Source organism: Dama dama, chromosome 12 (genome assembly GCF_033118175.1).
Source record: "Dama dama isolate Ldn47 chromosome 12, ASM3311817v1, whole genome shotgun sequence".
Classification (NCBI taxonomy): domain Eukaryota; kingdom Metazoa; phylum Chordata; class Mammalia; order Artiodactyla; family Cervidae; genus Dama; species Dama dama.
In genome coordinates, this window is record NC_083692.1 from 11787852 (window position 1) to 11805545 (window position 17694).

A 17694-nucleotide genomic window follows, 5' to 3' on the forward strand; every position below is an offset into this window, starting at 1 on the left:
CAACTGAGCGACTTCATTTTCTTTCTTTCTCCAGTTAAAGGAGATGCCTGTCACACATTTAATCAGGATTTAGGTGATTCAGCTCCTTTAAATTGTTCTTTAATCATTCTTCAAATTTAGCAATTCTTTCTTCTTTTGTCTACAAACATCATGCTGAGATTTCTCATGCTAATGAGAATGAATTTCTAATCCACCTGAACTTTTTTCTTTTAATTCCTTAAAATAATGAAGATTTTTTTTTTTTCTTGAGCATGCTAGGTGTTTAAATTCTTCTTTGGAATTCAAATTGCAGTAGTGATTATTATTCATGAACTGCTTTAAATTTGTTTTATTTAAACACATTTTCCAGGTTATCAGTCTGTTCTTAATCTGCTATCTCTGAAGGGAATCTTTTTATTTATTTTTTTCTTTTAAGCATTGTATTTTCTTTTTCTTTCTGATTATTCAATCACTGTAGAAAATTCAGGAAGTATAGGAATGTTTAAAGAACAGAAATCGACTGTAAACTTAACATGGTAAATATACTTTTATTTTCTTCTTTCTTCGTCATCGTTCTTTCCTGTTCCTCTAAGTGTGTATGCGTGCGTGTGTGTGAAGTAGCTTTAGTCCTGTCTCTTTCCGACCCTGTGGACCATAGCCCGCCAGGCTCCTCTGTCCAAGGGATTCTCCAGGCCAGAATATGGAGTGGGTTGCTATGCCCTCCTCAAAGGGATCTTCCCAATCCAGGGATTGACCCTACTTCTCTTATGTCCCCTACATTGGCAGGCAGATTCTTTACCACTAGTGCCACCTGAGAAGCCCCTGAATATGTATACTGGCAATTTATATTCATATACAGACATCATGTAATGTTTATTACAAAATTGGGATTCATGCTTTTATCCCTTGTGTTGATATTAAATATCTCCAGAAACCGGGTTTTAATGTCTGTGTACTATTCCATTACATGAATGTACTGTATTTTAACTTTTCTCTTATGATTTGAAATTTAAGTGCTTTTTATTTTCCCTGTTAGATGGTTGTGATATTTGTTCTCAGCAGATATTCTTATATATAAATTTCTGTATGTATTCCAATGATTCTGTTAGGAGACACTTTGGAAGTTGTTGGTAGGTCAGAGGTACCATCTGTTTTTGATACATATTGCCTGCTGACATCCAGACAATTTGTATCAACTTACACATATCTATTAGTACTACATAGGAATGTTCCTTCAGCTACAACCTGGCTAACATGGACATAATCATTTAAAGGAAAACAATGGGCTATAAAAGCATCTCACTGATAATTTATATTTCTTAGGTTATTAGAACAGTTTTGCATGGCCATAAATATATATACATATATATTTTTTTAATGTGACTGCTCTCAGTATGCTTTTATCAACCTGGACTGAGTCTAATGCTTTGAGTATGAACTCACTGGGGAGAAGATTTCCAGAGTCCTAAAAAATCTTATTTTCATTAATGCCAGTGATACTAGGATAAACAATACTTTTTGAAAACTGTTTAATTGTATAAAATAGTAATGGTCCTTGAAGTGTAGCATTGGCACTTAATGCTTTGTGCTTCTCCCTCAGTTATCTTAAAGCACTCTTGGAACTATCTTCATGGCCTTTTATATGTTGGTTCAATCTCTGGGTGGGGAAGATCCCCTGGAAAAGGAAATGGCAACCCACTCCAGTATTCTTGCCTGGAGAGTCCTGTGGACAGAGGAGCCTGGCTGGGACAGTCTTCTGGAGAAGATAGTCCATGGGGTCGCAAAGAGCTGCACCCGGCTGAGTGACTGACACTTTTTTCTGATGGTGGGGCAGCAGCCTTCTGACGACTCTCGAGGCCACTCCTTTCTCATTTGTCTCTCTCTTCCTCCATCAGCTCCATGTCTGGGGAGTGGGAGTGTTGACTGTTAGTAGACTGACATCATCTTTTGGTAAGGTTGGAACTTTGACACTTAGGTTCAGGTGCTCTGTTAGCTATGAGAGGTGTGTTCGACCTTTTGAATTGTTGGTAGTAGGTGTAGACAGTGCTAAGTTTTTTTTTTTATCAACTGAAATACTAGTTGAATTTCTATTTTTTTTATTATAATCAGATTCTTTAATGTCTTTAATGTTTTAAATTCAACACTTATGACATTTATGTAACTAAAATTCTTTCATATGCTATAAAAGCGAATGTTTCATATGCTGTAAAATGATATAAAAATCTTCACCTATATCTCACCTTGAATCTTGATATTTCTACAGGAGTTCCATCAGATGCAGGAGTTTGTACATCTTTTATTTGTCAACGTAATTGAAATTAAAAGCTGAGGACTTTGTGAACTAGTGAAATTCATGCTGAAAAGTGTGATTTTATCTTATTAAAAGTATGTAGTCCTTAATAGGGGTAAGTGAGAGGTCTTTGTGTGTGTGTGTGTGTGTGTGTGTGTGTGTGTGACAATTACACATAGTTAAGCTAACGCTGTTTGTATGATTTTGACAACAATGCTATATGTATGAGCAGCTAATGCAGCTATGATTTTCTGTTTTAGATTCAGATACCCCATATCTTTACTCGTTAATATTTTTTTCAACCAATTAAGTGTGTATTCTATTAAGAAAGACTGCGAGGTACATATGTACCTGTGGTTCAGTTCAGTTCAGTTCAGTCGCTCAGTCGTGTCCGACTCTTTGCGACCCTATGAATCGCAGCACGCCAGGCCTCCCTGTCCATCACCAACTCCCAGAGTTTACTCAAACTCATGACCATCGAGTCGGTGATGCCATCCAGCCATCTCATCCTCTATTGTCCCCTTCTCCTCCTGCCCCCAATCCCTCCCAGCATCAGGGTCTTTTCCAATGAGTCAGCTCTTCGCATGAGGTGGCCAAAGTATTGGAGTTTCAGCTTCAGCATCAGTCCTTCCAATGAACACCCACCTATGTACCTATGGTAAAAGTATAAGAGTGCAATGTGGAGAGTTGAACACAAAGTCATCCAGTAGTTAACCGGGGATCGGGGGTGGTGGAGCAGTGGGAGTAGTCGGATGAGGATAGGGTGGGAGGTCGCATGCATGCAAGCTTGACTGCATCCGATTCTGCAGCCCCATGGACAGGCTTCCCCGCCAGGCTCCTCTGTCCATGGGATTTTTCAAGAATACTGAAGCAGGTTGCCATTTCCTTCTCTAGCGGATCTTCCCAATCCAGGGATCAAACCCATGTCTCCTACACTGCCAGAAGGATTCTTTATTGCTGTGCCAATACTAGGACTTTATTTATAGTGTTCTAAATATTGTGTAATATAGTGTTCTAAATATTGGTCAAAAAGTTTGTTCAGAGTTTTCTGTACCAGCTAATGGAAAAACCCGAATACATTTTTTGGCCAACCTAATATTTTATTCAAAATATTAGAAGCACATGTGTCAGAATGGGGAATAATAACATTAAGAATATGTTCTTAAAAATAATAGGGAAATAGATGATAGAAGTGGAAGAAGCATAATAGAAAATAGAAATAGAAAATGATACTAATAATATTCTGGTAGTAGATACATGCTTGCTTACTATCTTAGTTTCTGTACTATTTTATATTCTATACATTTTCCCCAAATTATTTAAAAAAACAAAATTTTCAGTTTTCACTCTTTGTAGTCAAGTTGATACTCAAATAGCTCATTAGATGACTCTGATATGCCATTTACATTCATTGACATTGCGTGCATGCTAAGTTGCTACATTTGTGTCTGACTCTATGCCACCCCATGGACTGTAGCCCGCCAGGGTCTTCTGTCCCTGGGATTTCCCAGGCAAGAACACTAGAGTAGGTTGCTGTGCCCACCTCCAGCGGATCTTCCCAACCCAGGAATTGAGCCCGTGTCTCTTATTTCTCCCTGCATTTACAGGCAGCTTCTTTACCACTAGCATCATCTGGGAAGCTCCCTCTCCCTTCATTGACATTATGTATAGATAACTGATTATTATTACAATTTTGATATTAAAAAAAAAAATCAGGTTGTCTCAAAGATGGCTATCTTGTTTCTTGCTCTCATCAATAGCCATTATGGTTAACATCTGGTTTTTCAGTGCTACCTTTTTATTCTGCCTGGTAATATCTTAATTCCAGTGTAGTTTCCAGAATTATGACTGGTTAAAATGAAACTTATTCTTTCAGATACAGAATTCTTAAAGATCCAGGCATAATTATTATTTTCCATCATATAAGAGAAGGAATAAGGACATAAAAGCCTTTTTACTCTGAGGCCAGAGGTTTGATTTCTTTTATTATATGCAGCATAGACATGTCACTGTTTTTTTTCTTTCTTAAGTGACTAACAGAGATTTCATATTGCTATTTGCTTCCCACTCTCCCTCCCTTTGGTATTTTTATGCTTAAATGAAATGACAGGGCATTGAGGAGGCTGCAAACACATGTGAACCATGGCCTGATGCTACCTTTAATGCTTTTTACTAACTGTTAAGACTGTTCACAAGTAGTGTTTAGGAGACAGCAGAGCAAAGCGGAATGGAGAGAACACTGAAGGTGAAGAAGCCTGGGTCCGCCTCCTGGGTCTGTTACTTGTAATCGCGGTCTGGATTTGTTCTTGGACTTGTTACTTAACATCTCCCCCATCAGCATCCTTTATAGGCGAACTGCTCATTTTAGTAAGTTATTATGGGAATTAAATTGGATTGTCTCTGTGAGCATTTATAGAGTACCTGGCATTGTAGCAGGCTCTCAGAAAATGTTGATTTTTTTTCCCCCCCTGTTTTCACCAAAGGAGAGTGTTGGAAAGTCCTCTAACTTACAGTAAACGATTTTAGGTCAAGTGGCATAGATTTATGGGTGTGCTCACATGTGTGCACGGGTGTGCAGAGACACACAAGTGATTTCCTAAGTCTAAAGGTGAAGTTCTATTTAAGATTTCTTCTTAAGTTTATTCTTTTGGACTTGAAACAAGTGTGATCCTGCAAAAGTGTTGCCATACAGTTGCATCAGCCTTTGTTTCTTGTTCATGTTTCCTGACGTTGAAGGGAGCTACATTGTCGGCCCTGTGCCTTTATACTTGTAGACAGGAGAAGGGGGGCGAGAAGTGAGGAAAGAGGTGAGGAGGGAAGTTGAGAGGCCTGGGCAGAGGAGAGGCTGGGGTCTGACAGCTGTTTTCTAGCACTGTCTCAGATGGTTCAAAAAAGTTGGATGTTTTGTTGATTTCTTTTTTCTGATGCTACAAGGTCAGACTGTATTTCACTATGAAAAGCCTGAACTTAGAGCAAGCTTCCTTGCTTATCTTTTTTATTTAGTTTAATATTTTAAAAACATGAATGCTTTCATTAAATGTGCTACAATCTATACATATTTAGCAAATTCCCTCTGTCCCTTTGGCTTTAGATGTATGGGCATGTACTTCCCAGATTCACAAGATCCAAAAATTTCAGAATATTCTAGATTATTAAAGAGAGGTTTCCTCATACTGTTTTTAAAATGCCAGAAAACTGGCCATATAGATTTTAGGAGGATTGTACCAATTAATGCTAAAATAAAGGTCATTAACTCTCTATTAAGCAGAAAATGAAATTATTGGAATACTCAAACTGTCACTTTTGATAATTGAATTTTCTCTGATGTTTCTTTGTTACAAATATATTTCATTTCTTCAATTTCTATAAAAATTTTCTGAAATTTTGAGATTTTCTTGCATGAAATACTTTTCTTTTGCATTAGATTGAAAATTGAGGAAAGGATGGGAAGAAAGCATATTTAGAGATGCATCTACTTAGGAGATTATATTCAGGCTGCTTGGCCTTCTGTTTTGGTGGAGATGTTGAAGATGCCATCTTCTCACATATTTGTTATCATATTTGTACTTCTGTGATGGTATTTAATTTGACTATAATTTAAATTAAGTTGTATGAGAGTGTTTGCTGTACAATAAATGGAATTCTCTTATTTTAGTTTATTCTGTGTGTGTTGTATTTTTATTTAAAGATACACATGTCCTCATAGCTTAGCAGAATGGAAGTCAGATGGATATTGAGACCTGCTGGTCCTACTTTAGAGAATATCTGTGTTTTTTTTTTTTTCTTTCATTGTAGAGATACTAATCTGTATGTCTCACATACCTCATATACAGTGTTGTTGGTAGGGTTATATGAGATACTGTATTTTTGGAAAATTTAGGAGCTTTGCACAAAACTAAGTGATTATTATTATTTGGAGTTGTAAATATCTGAGGAATTGCTCATAAAGCAGAAAAGACAAAGGAGAGAGAGTTGCATGTGGAAATGACTTGTGTTTTCAAGCTGAGTGTTAGAAATTATGATATGGCGAAAGACTAAGGTAGTAAATACTTAAGATCAAAAAGCAAATAAACGTTAAAATAATCTCCTATTTCTCTGCTCTTTACCATTTGATTGACCTTGACCTGGATTTATTTTTAAGGATTTTTGTACATCAATGGCAGAATCCTCCAGCGATTCAGACCACTTCCGCTCTCGTGATCGATTGAGTCGATGGGCTGCCAGTTCAGTACACAGGGAAGTTCGACATCGTCCTACTGTGGGTGTCACGGAGAAGGTCAACACGATCACCAGTACTTTACAGGTCAGTGTAGCGGTGGCAGCATGTGGTAGGTTTTAACTAGGGTAAGCGAAGAAATGGTTTAAGTCAGTGTATTAGTTTTTTATGCCACAGTAACAAATTACCATAAAACTATTGTCTAAAAAACCCAGAAATTTATTTTCTTATAGTTCTGAAGGTCAGAATCTGACAGTGGTCTCATTGGGCTAAAAGCAAGATATCAGGAGGTCTGCATTCCTTTCTGGAGGCCCTAGGGAAATATCTGTTCCTTTTCCAGCCTTTTCTAGAGGCTGCCAAAATTCCTGGTCCTATAGCCCCTCCCTTACTCTTCCAAGCCATAAGGGTGGGTTGGATCCTTCTTACATCATGTTACTATGCTTCCCTCGAAGGCTCCTTGTGAGTACCTTGGGTCCACCCCATAATCCAGGATAATCTTCCTGTCTCAAGGTCCTTAATTTAGTTATATCTGCAAAATCCCTGTTGCCATATAAGGGAACGTATACACAGGTTTGAGAGATTAGGACCTAGACATTTTTGGGACCATTATTCTGCCTAACACAGTCAGTAAAGATACTTGAAATATCTGATAGGTTGTGGAAATGTCTTGGGATAAAGTAGTATTTCCAAGTACTTAAAATACTGTGGGATTGAAGCCAGTAGGAATTACCATAGTTTAGCTTCTTGTGGACATGTGTCTTTAGAGAAGTTGTTCCTATTTTGGGTAGGTAAATTATTCATGGATGAATGATAATGAGATGCCATTTTTATTTAGAGGCTAGTTTTTGACTGTGTTTGGAAATTTGAGTGCACGTTTTATATGCCCTCCATAGAAAGGGTTTTGATAATGAAGTGGGGGAAGGGTATCATGTTGGGGAAAAAGAAAACTCAAATAGAATTATTTTTTCCTATCCTTTAATCTGTTACTTCTGTTTTGCCTGAATAACCATGGATTTTGGCTTTCTGTTGGTTTGAGTTATTATGCTTAGATAAAAAGAGGCTAATTTCTGGTGGAGAAACCATAATATGCTTTAAAACTCAGAAACCTATTTCTTTTGAAACTTATTTAAATTAACATAATATTGGGTTTTTGCAGTGCAGATTCTTGTACTTTTCCACTAATGAAACATATTAATAAGTATATATTTTTGAAAAATGCCTTCATTCACCTTTCAGGTGAGACCTAGCAAATTTTGTGGAAACCATTTTTATTGTAATTAGAAACAAATTTGCTTATAGATAAAAGTTAAAGGCTACTTTGTTTTCTTTTCTCTTAATCGAGTTCTAAGGTAAGTAATTGAAATAACATTGATCCTAGTGATTTGCTTGTCTTGAACACAATCTATTACATTTTTCTCAGGATTTCTCTTCTATAAAGAGGGGGTGAAGTGTACAAATTGTTGAGGTGCACAAATTGATGATGAGGATTCTTATCCAATTTATGGTTTTGTTTCCAGCTTGTTACAGAGCCTTGGATAAGGACTGAAATCATTTGCTTCAGATTTCACATGAGTAAATTGCAGATGGGCTTGAGTTTCTTTATCAGTGTTAATAAGATAAATTAACACTTTATCAGTGTTAATAAGATCAGTGTTACTATACTTCATATTTCATATTTATGAAGTATATTGATGTCCAACTTAATTACTGTATCAGTTGTACCTTTTGCAAACAGTTGACCTAGTTCTTTGATATACTGCTAAGATTGGGGGAAACATCATTTAGAGCAATTAATAAAGCCCACTTTTTTTTTAGGACACCAGTCGGAACCTGCGACAAGTCGACCAGATGCTTGGACATTATCGAGAGTATAATAATGGACAGGCGGGGGCTATAGAACATGTAAGAATGTTTACAAATGTTTGCATTTTCTCTAACCCACCTTTTTGGAAGTTTAGTTGTTGAGTATGGATATGAGATAAAGGAGATGACCATCATGAATAGCTTTAGCTTTTTGACTGGTTAATTATTTTGTAGTTTAAATTTAGGTTAGCTTGTCAGATGGTTTGCCAACTAGTGTATATAGATTAGATTCTATTGAATTTGAAAGCTTTATTTATTAATTTTTGGCTGTGCCACATTGCTGGAGCCTGCCGGCAAACGAACTGGTCAAGAACGCAATTACCAGAGTACCTAGGAAAAATAAGACTCAGAAAGAAGACTCAGAAAGAGATGGGGTTGAGAGGGACGGAGTCTGCTTGCGTCTGACTCCGCCAACTTTATTGAAGAATACCACGCCTATATATACGTTAACAGGAGTTACTAAGAATAGATCGAGGGTTTGCATACGTGCAGAGCTACAGATGTTTTAAATTCCCACACTCAAGATCAGTAAAGCGTTAATTACCCTAGTGCCCAACATGATTAAGATTAGAACATTAGATAGAAAACAGGCTTCATCAATAGAACATTAGATGGAAAACAGGTTTTGAGCATGATGAGCTTATCAGCACCAGAAAAACAGGCAAAAAGGTCACCGGTGTGTTTTTTCCCTGAAGGAGACAAATGCCAGTCTATACTTTAACAAGAAGGGGTGGCAGGACAAAGAGAGACCCTTTGTTCTCTCTTAGGGCCGTAAGGGGCCTGTACGTTCAGGCCGGCTCCCTGCACCACACGACGTGTAGGATTTGTTCCCTGATGAGGATCAAACTACTGCAGTGGAAGCATGGAGTCTTAACCACTGGACTGCCAGGGAAGTCTGAATTTGAAAGCTTTAAATCAGAGGGGGAAGAATTCAGGATAGGAATTAAACTGAAACTTACTAAATTTGGACCATGAATATTCCTCATGGGGAATTAAGAACTTTAAGGATGGTTTAATTTAGTAAGACATACTCATTACTAAATAAATACTAAAACTCCATAGCCCTTTTTAGTGCTACTCCAAAGAGGTAACTGTTGTGACAGCTTCTTGTATATCTTTCTAAACATTTTCTATGCATGTGTAAGCATACTTGTAATTGCTTTGAAAACTAGCATCCTGTAAAAAATGTTATTTATCTTTTGTATAACAAGTGTTATATAACTTTAATTCATTTAATGTATATCATTTTTCATATGACGCAGTAGCTCTTCCTCATTCTTTTGAACAGTTATAATATTCCATAGTATAGATGTATTTAGGTTATTGTTTGTTATTATAAACAGTGCAGCTGTGACCGTTACTGTACACATTTGTTGTGTATAATCATGTATGATTCTTGGAAGTATAGAGTTCCTGGGTTAAAGGACATGTGCAATTAAAAATTCTCCAGACATTTCAAAATACCCTTTCAAGTACATGCCAATTTATACACATGGGGATTTAATATAATTCACATGGTGATGGAAGCCGGAAAGATACCGCAGAATTCTGGGATAAAATGAAAATTCTTATTTGTTTGATTTTGGCCATGCCATGTGGCTTGTGGGATTTTAATTCCCAGACAAGAAATTGAACCTGGTCTCTAGACAAGTGAAAGTGTGAAGTCTTAAACACTGGGCCACCAGAGAATTCCCTAAAATGAATATTTTCTATTAATATTTTGCTAATTCCATCTCTTTTTTCCTTCTTTTGAAATTTGCTAACTCATCTTCTGTAAACTCTTGGGAAACCAATTAAATTTATTCCTTCATGTTTCTAATTATGAGTATCTAAGATGACAGGTATTACATGTGTGCTCTAAAACTGATTATTTTATATATATCTGTGCTGTACTGAGTTGTCACTTAAGTCTCAAGCTTAATTGATTATTTATTTTCTTTTTACAAAGCAGAAATGTAGTCATCTCATTTGCTTGTAATTGGAGGCTAATTGAGTGCAGGGAACATATTTTCTCTTGTAAGGTTTTTTTACTACTTTCATTTAGAAAATAAACTTGGACTTTTTTGCATCTACCAGATTTTTACAATTTATGATGTATCTGCAGATGGAGCCATAGACTTTATATATTTGAGTAGCTCATGAACTGTTTTTGATTTAATTACCTTATTAATAATGGTAGTTAATTTTTGCTCCATAATTTATTAGTAAAAAATTAAAAACATTAACTAGTGGCAGAGAACTAACCTACTTTGAAAGGAAGAATATTAGATGAATTTCCCTTGGATTGAGTTATTGGGAAATAAATCTGTGTATTAGAAAAACTTCTATATGGGTAAGCTTTTAAAACACAGAATGGGTTCTACTAGAATTGGGAGGCGTAGAATTGAATAATGCTGAGTTCTGGGGGAATGGTTTTATACATGAGAAGTAAACTCAATAGGTATTTCACTTCCATCTGAATTACCCGTACATAAAATGTAGAGCCACTCATATTTAAAATAGGACATAGGAGAACAAGATTCTTTTACCTTGCACATGTGCCAAGTTGCTTTGGTTATGTCCGACTCTGCAACCCTATGGACTGTAGCCTGCCAGGCTCCTCTGTCCATGGGATTCTCCAGGCTAGAAAACTGGAGCGGGTTGCCATTTCCTCCTCTAGGAGATCTTCCAGACTCAGGGATCAAACCCATATCTCTCATGTCTCCTGTATTGGCAGGCAGGTTCTTTACCACTAGCACTAGCTGGGAAGCCCTCCTTTTATTTTAGGCCATTCTTTGTCTGGTCTAGAGTCTCCTCCTTAGTTTCTCCAAATTCTTGTTCTGTTAAAGTAGTTGGTTCTCAGTGATTACCCAGTCACCCTCAGCATACCAGAGGGGGATGTCTCTCATTGCTTTATGTTACACTCCCTTGATGGAGCAATGATTTCCACTCTTACCACCTGTAAGTTACCTGGGGACACACCTGCGTTAATCTATGGGAAGATGTGCAACTCAGAGTGTTTCTCACAAGTCAGTCTGATGGGCTTCTCAGTATAAATTGCTTTCTTAGCATTAAAATATATACTGTTCTGAAATACACCAGTTAAAATGAGCATAACCTAAAAATGAGTGTTTGTAACATGCTCACTATCAAGTGATTTATGTGAATCTTTCTATTTGTCTTCTTTAAGTCTTTTAAGTACATGATAGTGTTGTCCTGTATTTTTAACATTTTAATCATTGTGTGTTCTGTTTAGGAAGGGACTCTGGAAGTTGATTTTTGTTTTTTATTTCTTTTTGAGCCTGTGCTCCAGCTCATGCAAGTTCTCTTGCTGTGGAGCCTAGTTTTTTTTCCAACATTATGTAGCAGATTAATTCATTTTGAAATTATTATTATTATTTTATTGAGGTATAGTCAATTTATAATATTGTATTAGTTTCTGGTATACAGCAAAGTGACTCAGTTACACATATATTTATTAATATTCTTTTCCATTATTGTTTATTATAAGACCTAGGATATTGAATATAATTCCCTGTGCTAAACAGTAGGACCCTGCTTATCTATTTTATATATAATAACTTGTGTCTGCTAATCTCAAACGCCTGATTTATCCTCCACCTACCCCCTTTCTCCTTTGGTAACCATAGTTTGTTTTCTATATCTATGAGTCTGTTTCTGTTTTGTAAATAACTTCGCTTGTGTCATATTTTATTTGACACATATAAGTGATATCATACTTGTCTTCCTCTTTCTGGCTGCTTCACTTAATATGATAATCTCTATACCCATCCATATTGCTGCAAATGGCATTACTTCATTTTTAATGGCTGAGTAGTGTTCCATTGTATATATGTATATACCACATTTTTATCCATTCATCTGTTGACATTTAGGTTACTTCCATATCTTGTTGACTGAAAATAGTGCAGCTATGAACATTGGGATGTATGCATTTTTTTGAATTAGTATTTTTTCCAGATATATGCCCAGGGGTGGATTGCTGGATCTTATGGCAATTTTTAGTTTTTCAAGGAACATCCATATCCTTTTCCATAGTGCTGCACCAATTTACATTCCCACCAACAGTGTAGGAGGGTTCCTTTTTCTCCACACCCTCAATAACGTTGATTATTTGTAGGCTTTTGATGATGGCCATTCTAACTAGTCTGAGGTGATACCTCATTGTAATTTTTTTGCATTTCTCTAGTAATTAGTGATGTTGAGTATCTTTTCATGTGCCTATTGACCATCTGTATGTCTTTGGAGAAATGTCGATTTAGGTGTTTTGCCCCCTTTTTTTGATTGGTTGTTTGTTGTTGTCGCTGTGATTGAGTTGTATCAGCTGTTTATCTACTTCTGCTTTATTGACTGTGCCAAAGTCTTTGACTGTGGATCACAACAAACTGTGGAAAGTTATTAAAGAGATGGGAATACTAGACCACCTTACCTACCTCCTGAGAAATCTGTATGCAGGTTATGAAGCAACAGTTGGAACCAGACATGGAACAATGGACTGGTTCCAAATTGGGAAAGAGTACGTCAAGGCTGTATATTGTCACTGTGCGTATTTAACTCATATTCAGAGTACATCATGTGAAATGCTGGGCTGGATGAAGCACAAGATGGAATCAAATTTCTGGGAGAAACATCAATAACCTCAGATATGCAGATGACACCTCCCTTACTGCATAAAGTGAACAGGAACTAAAGAGCCTCTTGATGAAAGTGAAAGAGGAGAGTGAAAAAACTGGCTTAAAACTCAGCATTCAAAAAACTAAGATCATGGTATCTGGTCCCATCACTTCTTGGCAAATAGATGGGGAAACGATGGAAAGATTGAGAGACTATTTTCTTGGTCTCCCAAATAGCTGCAGATGGTGACTGTAGTCGTGAAATTAAAAGATGCTTGCCCCTTGAAAGAAAAGCTATGACCAACCTAGACAGCATATTAAAATGTAGAGACATTACTTTGACAACAAAGGTCCAACTAGTCAAAGCAGTGGTTTTTCCAGTAGTCATGTATGGATGTGAGAGTTAGACCATAAAGAAGACTGAGTGCAGAAACATTGATACTTTTGACCTGTGGTGTTGGAGAAGACTCTTGAGAGTCCCTTGGACTGCAAGGAGATCCAACCAGTCCATCCTAAAGGAGATCAGTCCTGGGTGTTCATTGGAAGGACTGATGCTGAAGCTGAAACTCCAATACTCTGGCCACCTGATGCGAAGAGCTGACTCATTTGAAAAGACCCTGATGCTGGGAAAGATTAAAGGTGGGAGGAGAAGGGGACGACAGAGGATGAGATGGTTGGATGGTATCACCGAGTAGATGGACATGAGTTTGTGCAAGCTCTGGGAGTTGGTGATGGACAGGGAATCCTGGCATGCTGCAGTCCATGGGGTTGCAAAGAGTTGGACACGACAGCGACTGAACTGAACTGTACTGAGCTGTTTATTTTGGAAATCCTTTGTTGGTCTCATTGTTTGGAAATATTTTCTCCCATTTTGTAGGTTGTCCTTTTGTTCTACTTATGGTTTGCTTTGCTGTGCAGAAGCTTATAAATCTGAAAAGTCTCATTTGTTTATTTTTGCTTTTGTTTCTGTTACCTTGGTAGACTGACCTAAGAAAACATCGCTGTGATTTATGTTGGAGCAGATTGTACATGTGTTCTCTTCTGGGAGTTCTGTGGTGTTGTGTCTTATATTTAAATCTTTAAGCCATTGAGTTTATTTTGTGTATGGTGTGAGGAGTGTTCTAACTTGATTGATTTAAATGCGACTTTCCAACTTTCCCAACGCTGTTTGCTATTGTGTCAAAGGAGGCTGGGTGTGACTCTGGGTATGGGGGTTTATTTCTGGGCTCTCTGCTCTGTTCCATTGATTCATGTGTCTTTTTTTCTTTTTCTTTTTTAACCAATACCATGCTGCTTGATTACTGTAGCTTTTTGTAGTATTATCTGAAGTCTGGGAGGGTTATACTTCCAGCTTTGTTCTTTTTCCTCAGGATCACTTTGGCAATTCTGGGTTTTTTATGGTTCCATATAAATTTTAGGATTATTTGTTCTAGTTGTGTGAATAATGTCATGGGTAATTTGATGGGATTTGTATTAAACCTGTAGATTGCTTTCAGTTGTATGGCCATTTTAGCAATATTAATTATTCCAGTCCAAGAGCATGGGATATCTTTCCGTTTCTTTGTCATCTTCAGTTCTTTTATCAATGTTTCATAGTTCTCAGCATATAAATCTTTCACCTCCTTGTTCAGGTTTATTCCTAAATATTTCTTTGTTTTGGATGTGATTTTATTTTTTAAAATTTTATTTATTTTTGGCTGTGGTCTTCGTTGCTGTGTGGGATTTCTCTGGATGGGGGGAGTGAGGGCTACTCTCCAGTTACACAGTGTGGGCTTTTCATTGCGGTGGTTTCTTTTGTTGCAGAGCATTGGCTTTAGGGTGCATGGAGTTTTTACCATGAATGGATGTTGAATTTTGGGTAATCCATTTTCACCAGTGTTCAACTGTTAAAAGAATTTTCTCCATGTTAAATATCCATTGTCTGATTAAAATTAGCGTTTCTCTTTTAAAATGTAAGAGATATCTTAGGAAATGAGATCAGCTGTTTTGCTCTAGGTAAGATAAGAACTTTTATTATTAACTTAGATTTATAAATGATACTAATGCTAAATCTCAGGAAATGGATATAAGTGATATATAGTTTACCTTCGAACAACACGAGGTTGGAACTCTGACCTTCCATGCAGTTGAAAGTTTGTGTATAACTTGTCATATTGGCCCTTGGTGTCTGAGTTTGCTCCCTATATGAAGTTCTCCATATTTACAGTTCTGTGTTCATGGATTCACCCAACCTTGGATCGTGCGATGCTGTGCTATTTACTATTGAAAAAAATCTGCATATAAGTAGATGAGTGTAGTTCACACCTGTGTTGTTCAAAGGTCAACTGTATATGAACTTATATATTTATTTTATTGAGATTTAGTTTTGTGAACATAATTTGTCAGTGAGTGAGGGAAAATATAAATATTCAGTGCAATGTTTTCCTCCTGAGATGACCTCTTCAAACAAGAGAATTGTGGGAATGATTTCTGTTGGTTTTCTAAGGGTCAAGAGTAATGTTGAGTCAATTTCTGGACTACTTTTTCTTGAAATGTACATGATTTTGCTATTGTTTTCTTGAATCTTTATTCCAATGCTAAGTGTAATTCTTTGCTTATTATATGTGAAGGTCTTGCTCTATGAAGAGTTGAGCAGTGTTAGAGGATCGGCAATGGGTGTGTGGTGTTTCATAGGGAAACAGCACCTGCCTCTTTGGGAATTTCTGCATAAGTTTAGTTTACAGGCTCTTTCTTTTTTTTTGGTAGAAACTCATTTAATTGTTTCAGTAGTCCTACTAGGTAGATGCTGCTGGGGCACGGAATGGTCACTAACTTGCCCACAGTCTCACAGTAAGTCAGTGACAGAGCCAAGGATAGGATATTATCACCAAATCCAGCACCAGGGTTTGTTCCTGTTGTTCATGTGTGGTCACCTACATTTTCATGATGCTGTGAATTTTTTTTTTCTGAAAACTGGGATTTTGGATTCAAAGTTTGAAGGGTTATATAATTTACATTGATAAACTAGATTTTGGAGGTTATCTTAACTGATTAAAGATCCAAAGCCCATCATCACACAAGTCATTAAGGTTACATCTGGTACAGTGTCCAGAATGAGAGTTAGATGGAACAAATGTGGAAACAGAATGGGAGGGGGTCTGGTGCTGAGCTTGGATTGGCATTGAAGGCTTGTCAAAGCTGGCAGTTCTGGCTGCCACTTAAGGCAATGTGGTGGATTCTGCAAGTTTCCTTCCCCCTTCTTCCTAAGTGATAACGGTTGATTTTTTTTTTTTTTTCTAACTAGCCTTTCCTGTAGCCATTGCAGCCAACAAGCCATATTAAGTTGGATGATATGATTTAGGATCTTTGGGCTCAGTGAACTTTATGATCTTAAGGAGGTGTCATCCTGTGTTATTTCTCATGCTGTAAATTTTTTGGGAAGTCTGAGAACATTTGGTCCAAAAAGAACCTATGTTATGAAAGTGTTAGTTGCTCAGTCATGTGTCTTTGCAACCCCATGGACTATAGCCTGCTAGGCTCATTTGTCCATGGAATTCTCTGGGTAAAAATACTGGAGTGGGTTGCCATGCCCTCCTCCAGGGGATCTTCCCAACCCAGGGATCAAACGCAGGTCTCCTGCATAGCAGACAGATTCTTTACCATCTGAGCCACCAGGGAAGCCCTAGAAGACTTATGGCAAAGTTTTATTTGCAAGTTTACTGGGATGATTTGGAATATATTGTACTCCTGTGTTAAATAGTGCAATTGAATTGCCTAGTATTTAGGATATTTCTAGGATTGTATGTTACTATTTATGAGAGAACGGTTCTGTTTTTTATGTTAATGTTATAGAAATGGAATGCCCTTAAGGAATGTTCAACATAGAAAGTTAATACATTCTGCAGTAGAAATTTGGACCGTAGCTGTTGAGGCTGAAGTAGTTAATACTCCATATAAAGGAAAGATACAGTTCTCTTAATTCAAATCATTAGATTCACTAAGTACATTTTTAAGGTAAAGATTGGTTAAAATGTAGTAACATCAAATTAGACCTTAGAGACATGTATTAATAGGTCATTTTTCTTCAAATTAAGTACTCTGATTTAAATTTCCCTTTGGGAATCATAGACTGTTACCATCTGGCATATGGACTTTGGAAAAATTTGAATGTTACATAACAAAGTCCAGGTTTTTCTTCTTTTTAATGGGTTTCAGTTGTCAAATGTACATAGTGACAGCCCAGAAGGATAATGTTAGATTTTTGGAGCCAGGCACGAGCCACCTGTAATATTCCAGAGCCGAAAATACTCATACCTTTCTCTCTGGCTGAGTTCTGATAATGCCCTAAAGGTGAGAAGAACTTTCCCAACTTTTAACCTTAGTGTTAAGTAGTAAGAGTCTCTGGATAAAAAATTGTAATGGAACAAATGAATTCTGTTAGAACCCTCTTTTTGTAAATATATTTCAGATCTTAGGAGTTAGCTTCTTAGACCCTTACATTTAAAATTTTATTGCCAAGTTTCCCATGAAACTACTAGACAGAATTTTTTTTACAAAATTTTGCTTTGAAACTAGTGGAAAACTAGACTTTGGAGACTTGTTACTGAATCCTGAACTTGTTCCACTAGAAACCATTTCAGTGATTTTGCGCAAGTTATTAAACCTTTCTGAACTTGAGTTTAATCATCTGAAAAATGAACATAATTATATATTGCCTTATAGAACTAACATTTATTGAAGTAGTCATGCTGTTT

General features: G+C 36.9%; 1 protein-coding gene across 1 annotated transcript in view; it reads left to right on the forward strand.

The window, feature by feature from the left end:
• CEP128 (centrosomal protein 128) overlaps nt 1–17694 on the forward strand; it is a 452428-nt gene that overhangs the window by 15620 nt on the left and 419114 nt on the right. Inside the window, exons 2-3 of the mRNA XM_061156507.1 lie at nt 6411–6572; nt 8301–8387. Coding sequence (XP_061012490.1) covers nt 6426–6572; nt 8301–8387 — 234 coding nt within the window. The 5' untranslated portion in view covers nt 6411–6425. The remainder of the gene's footprint in view (nt 1–6410; nt 6573–8300; nt 8388–17694) is intronic.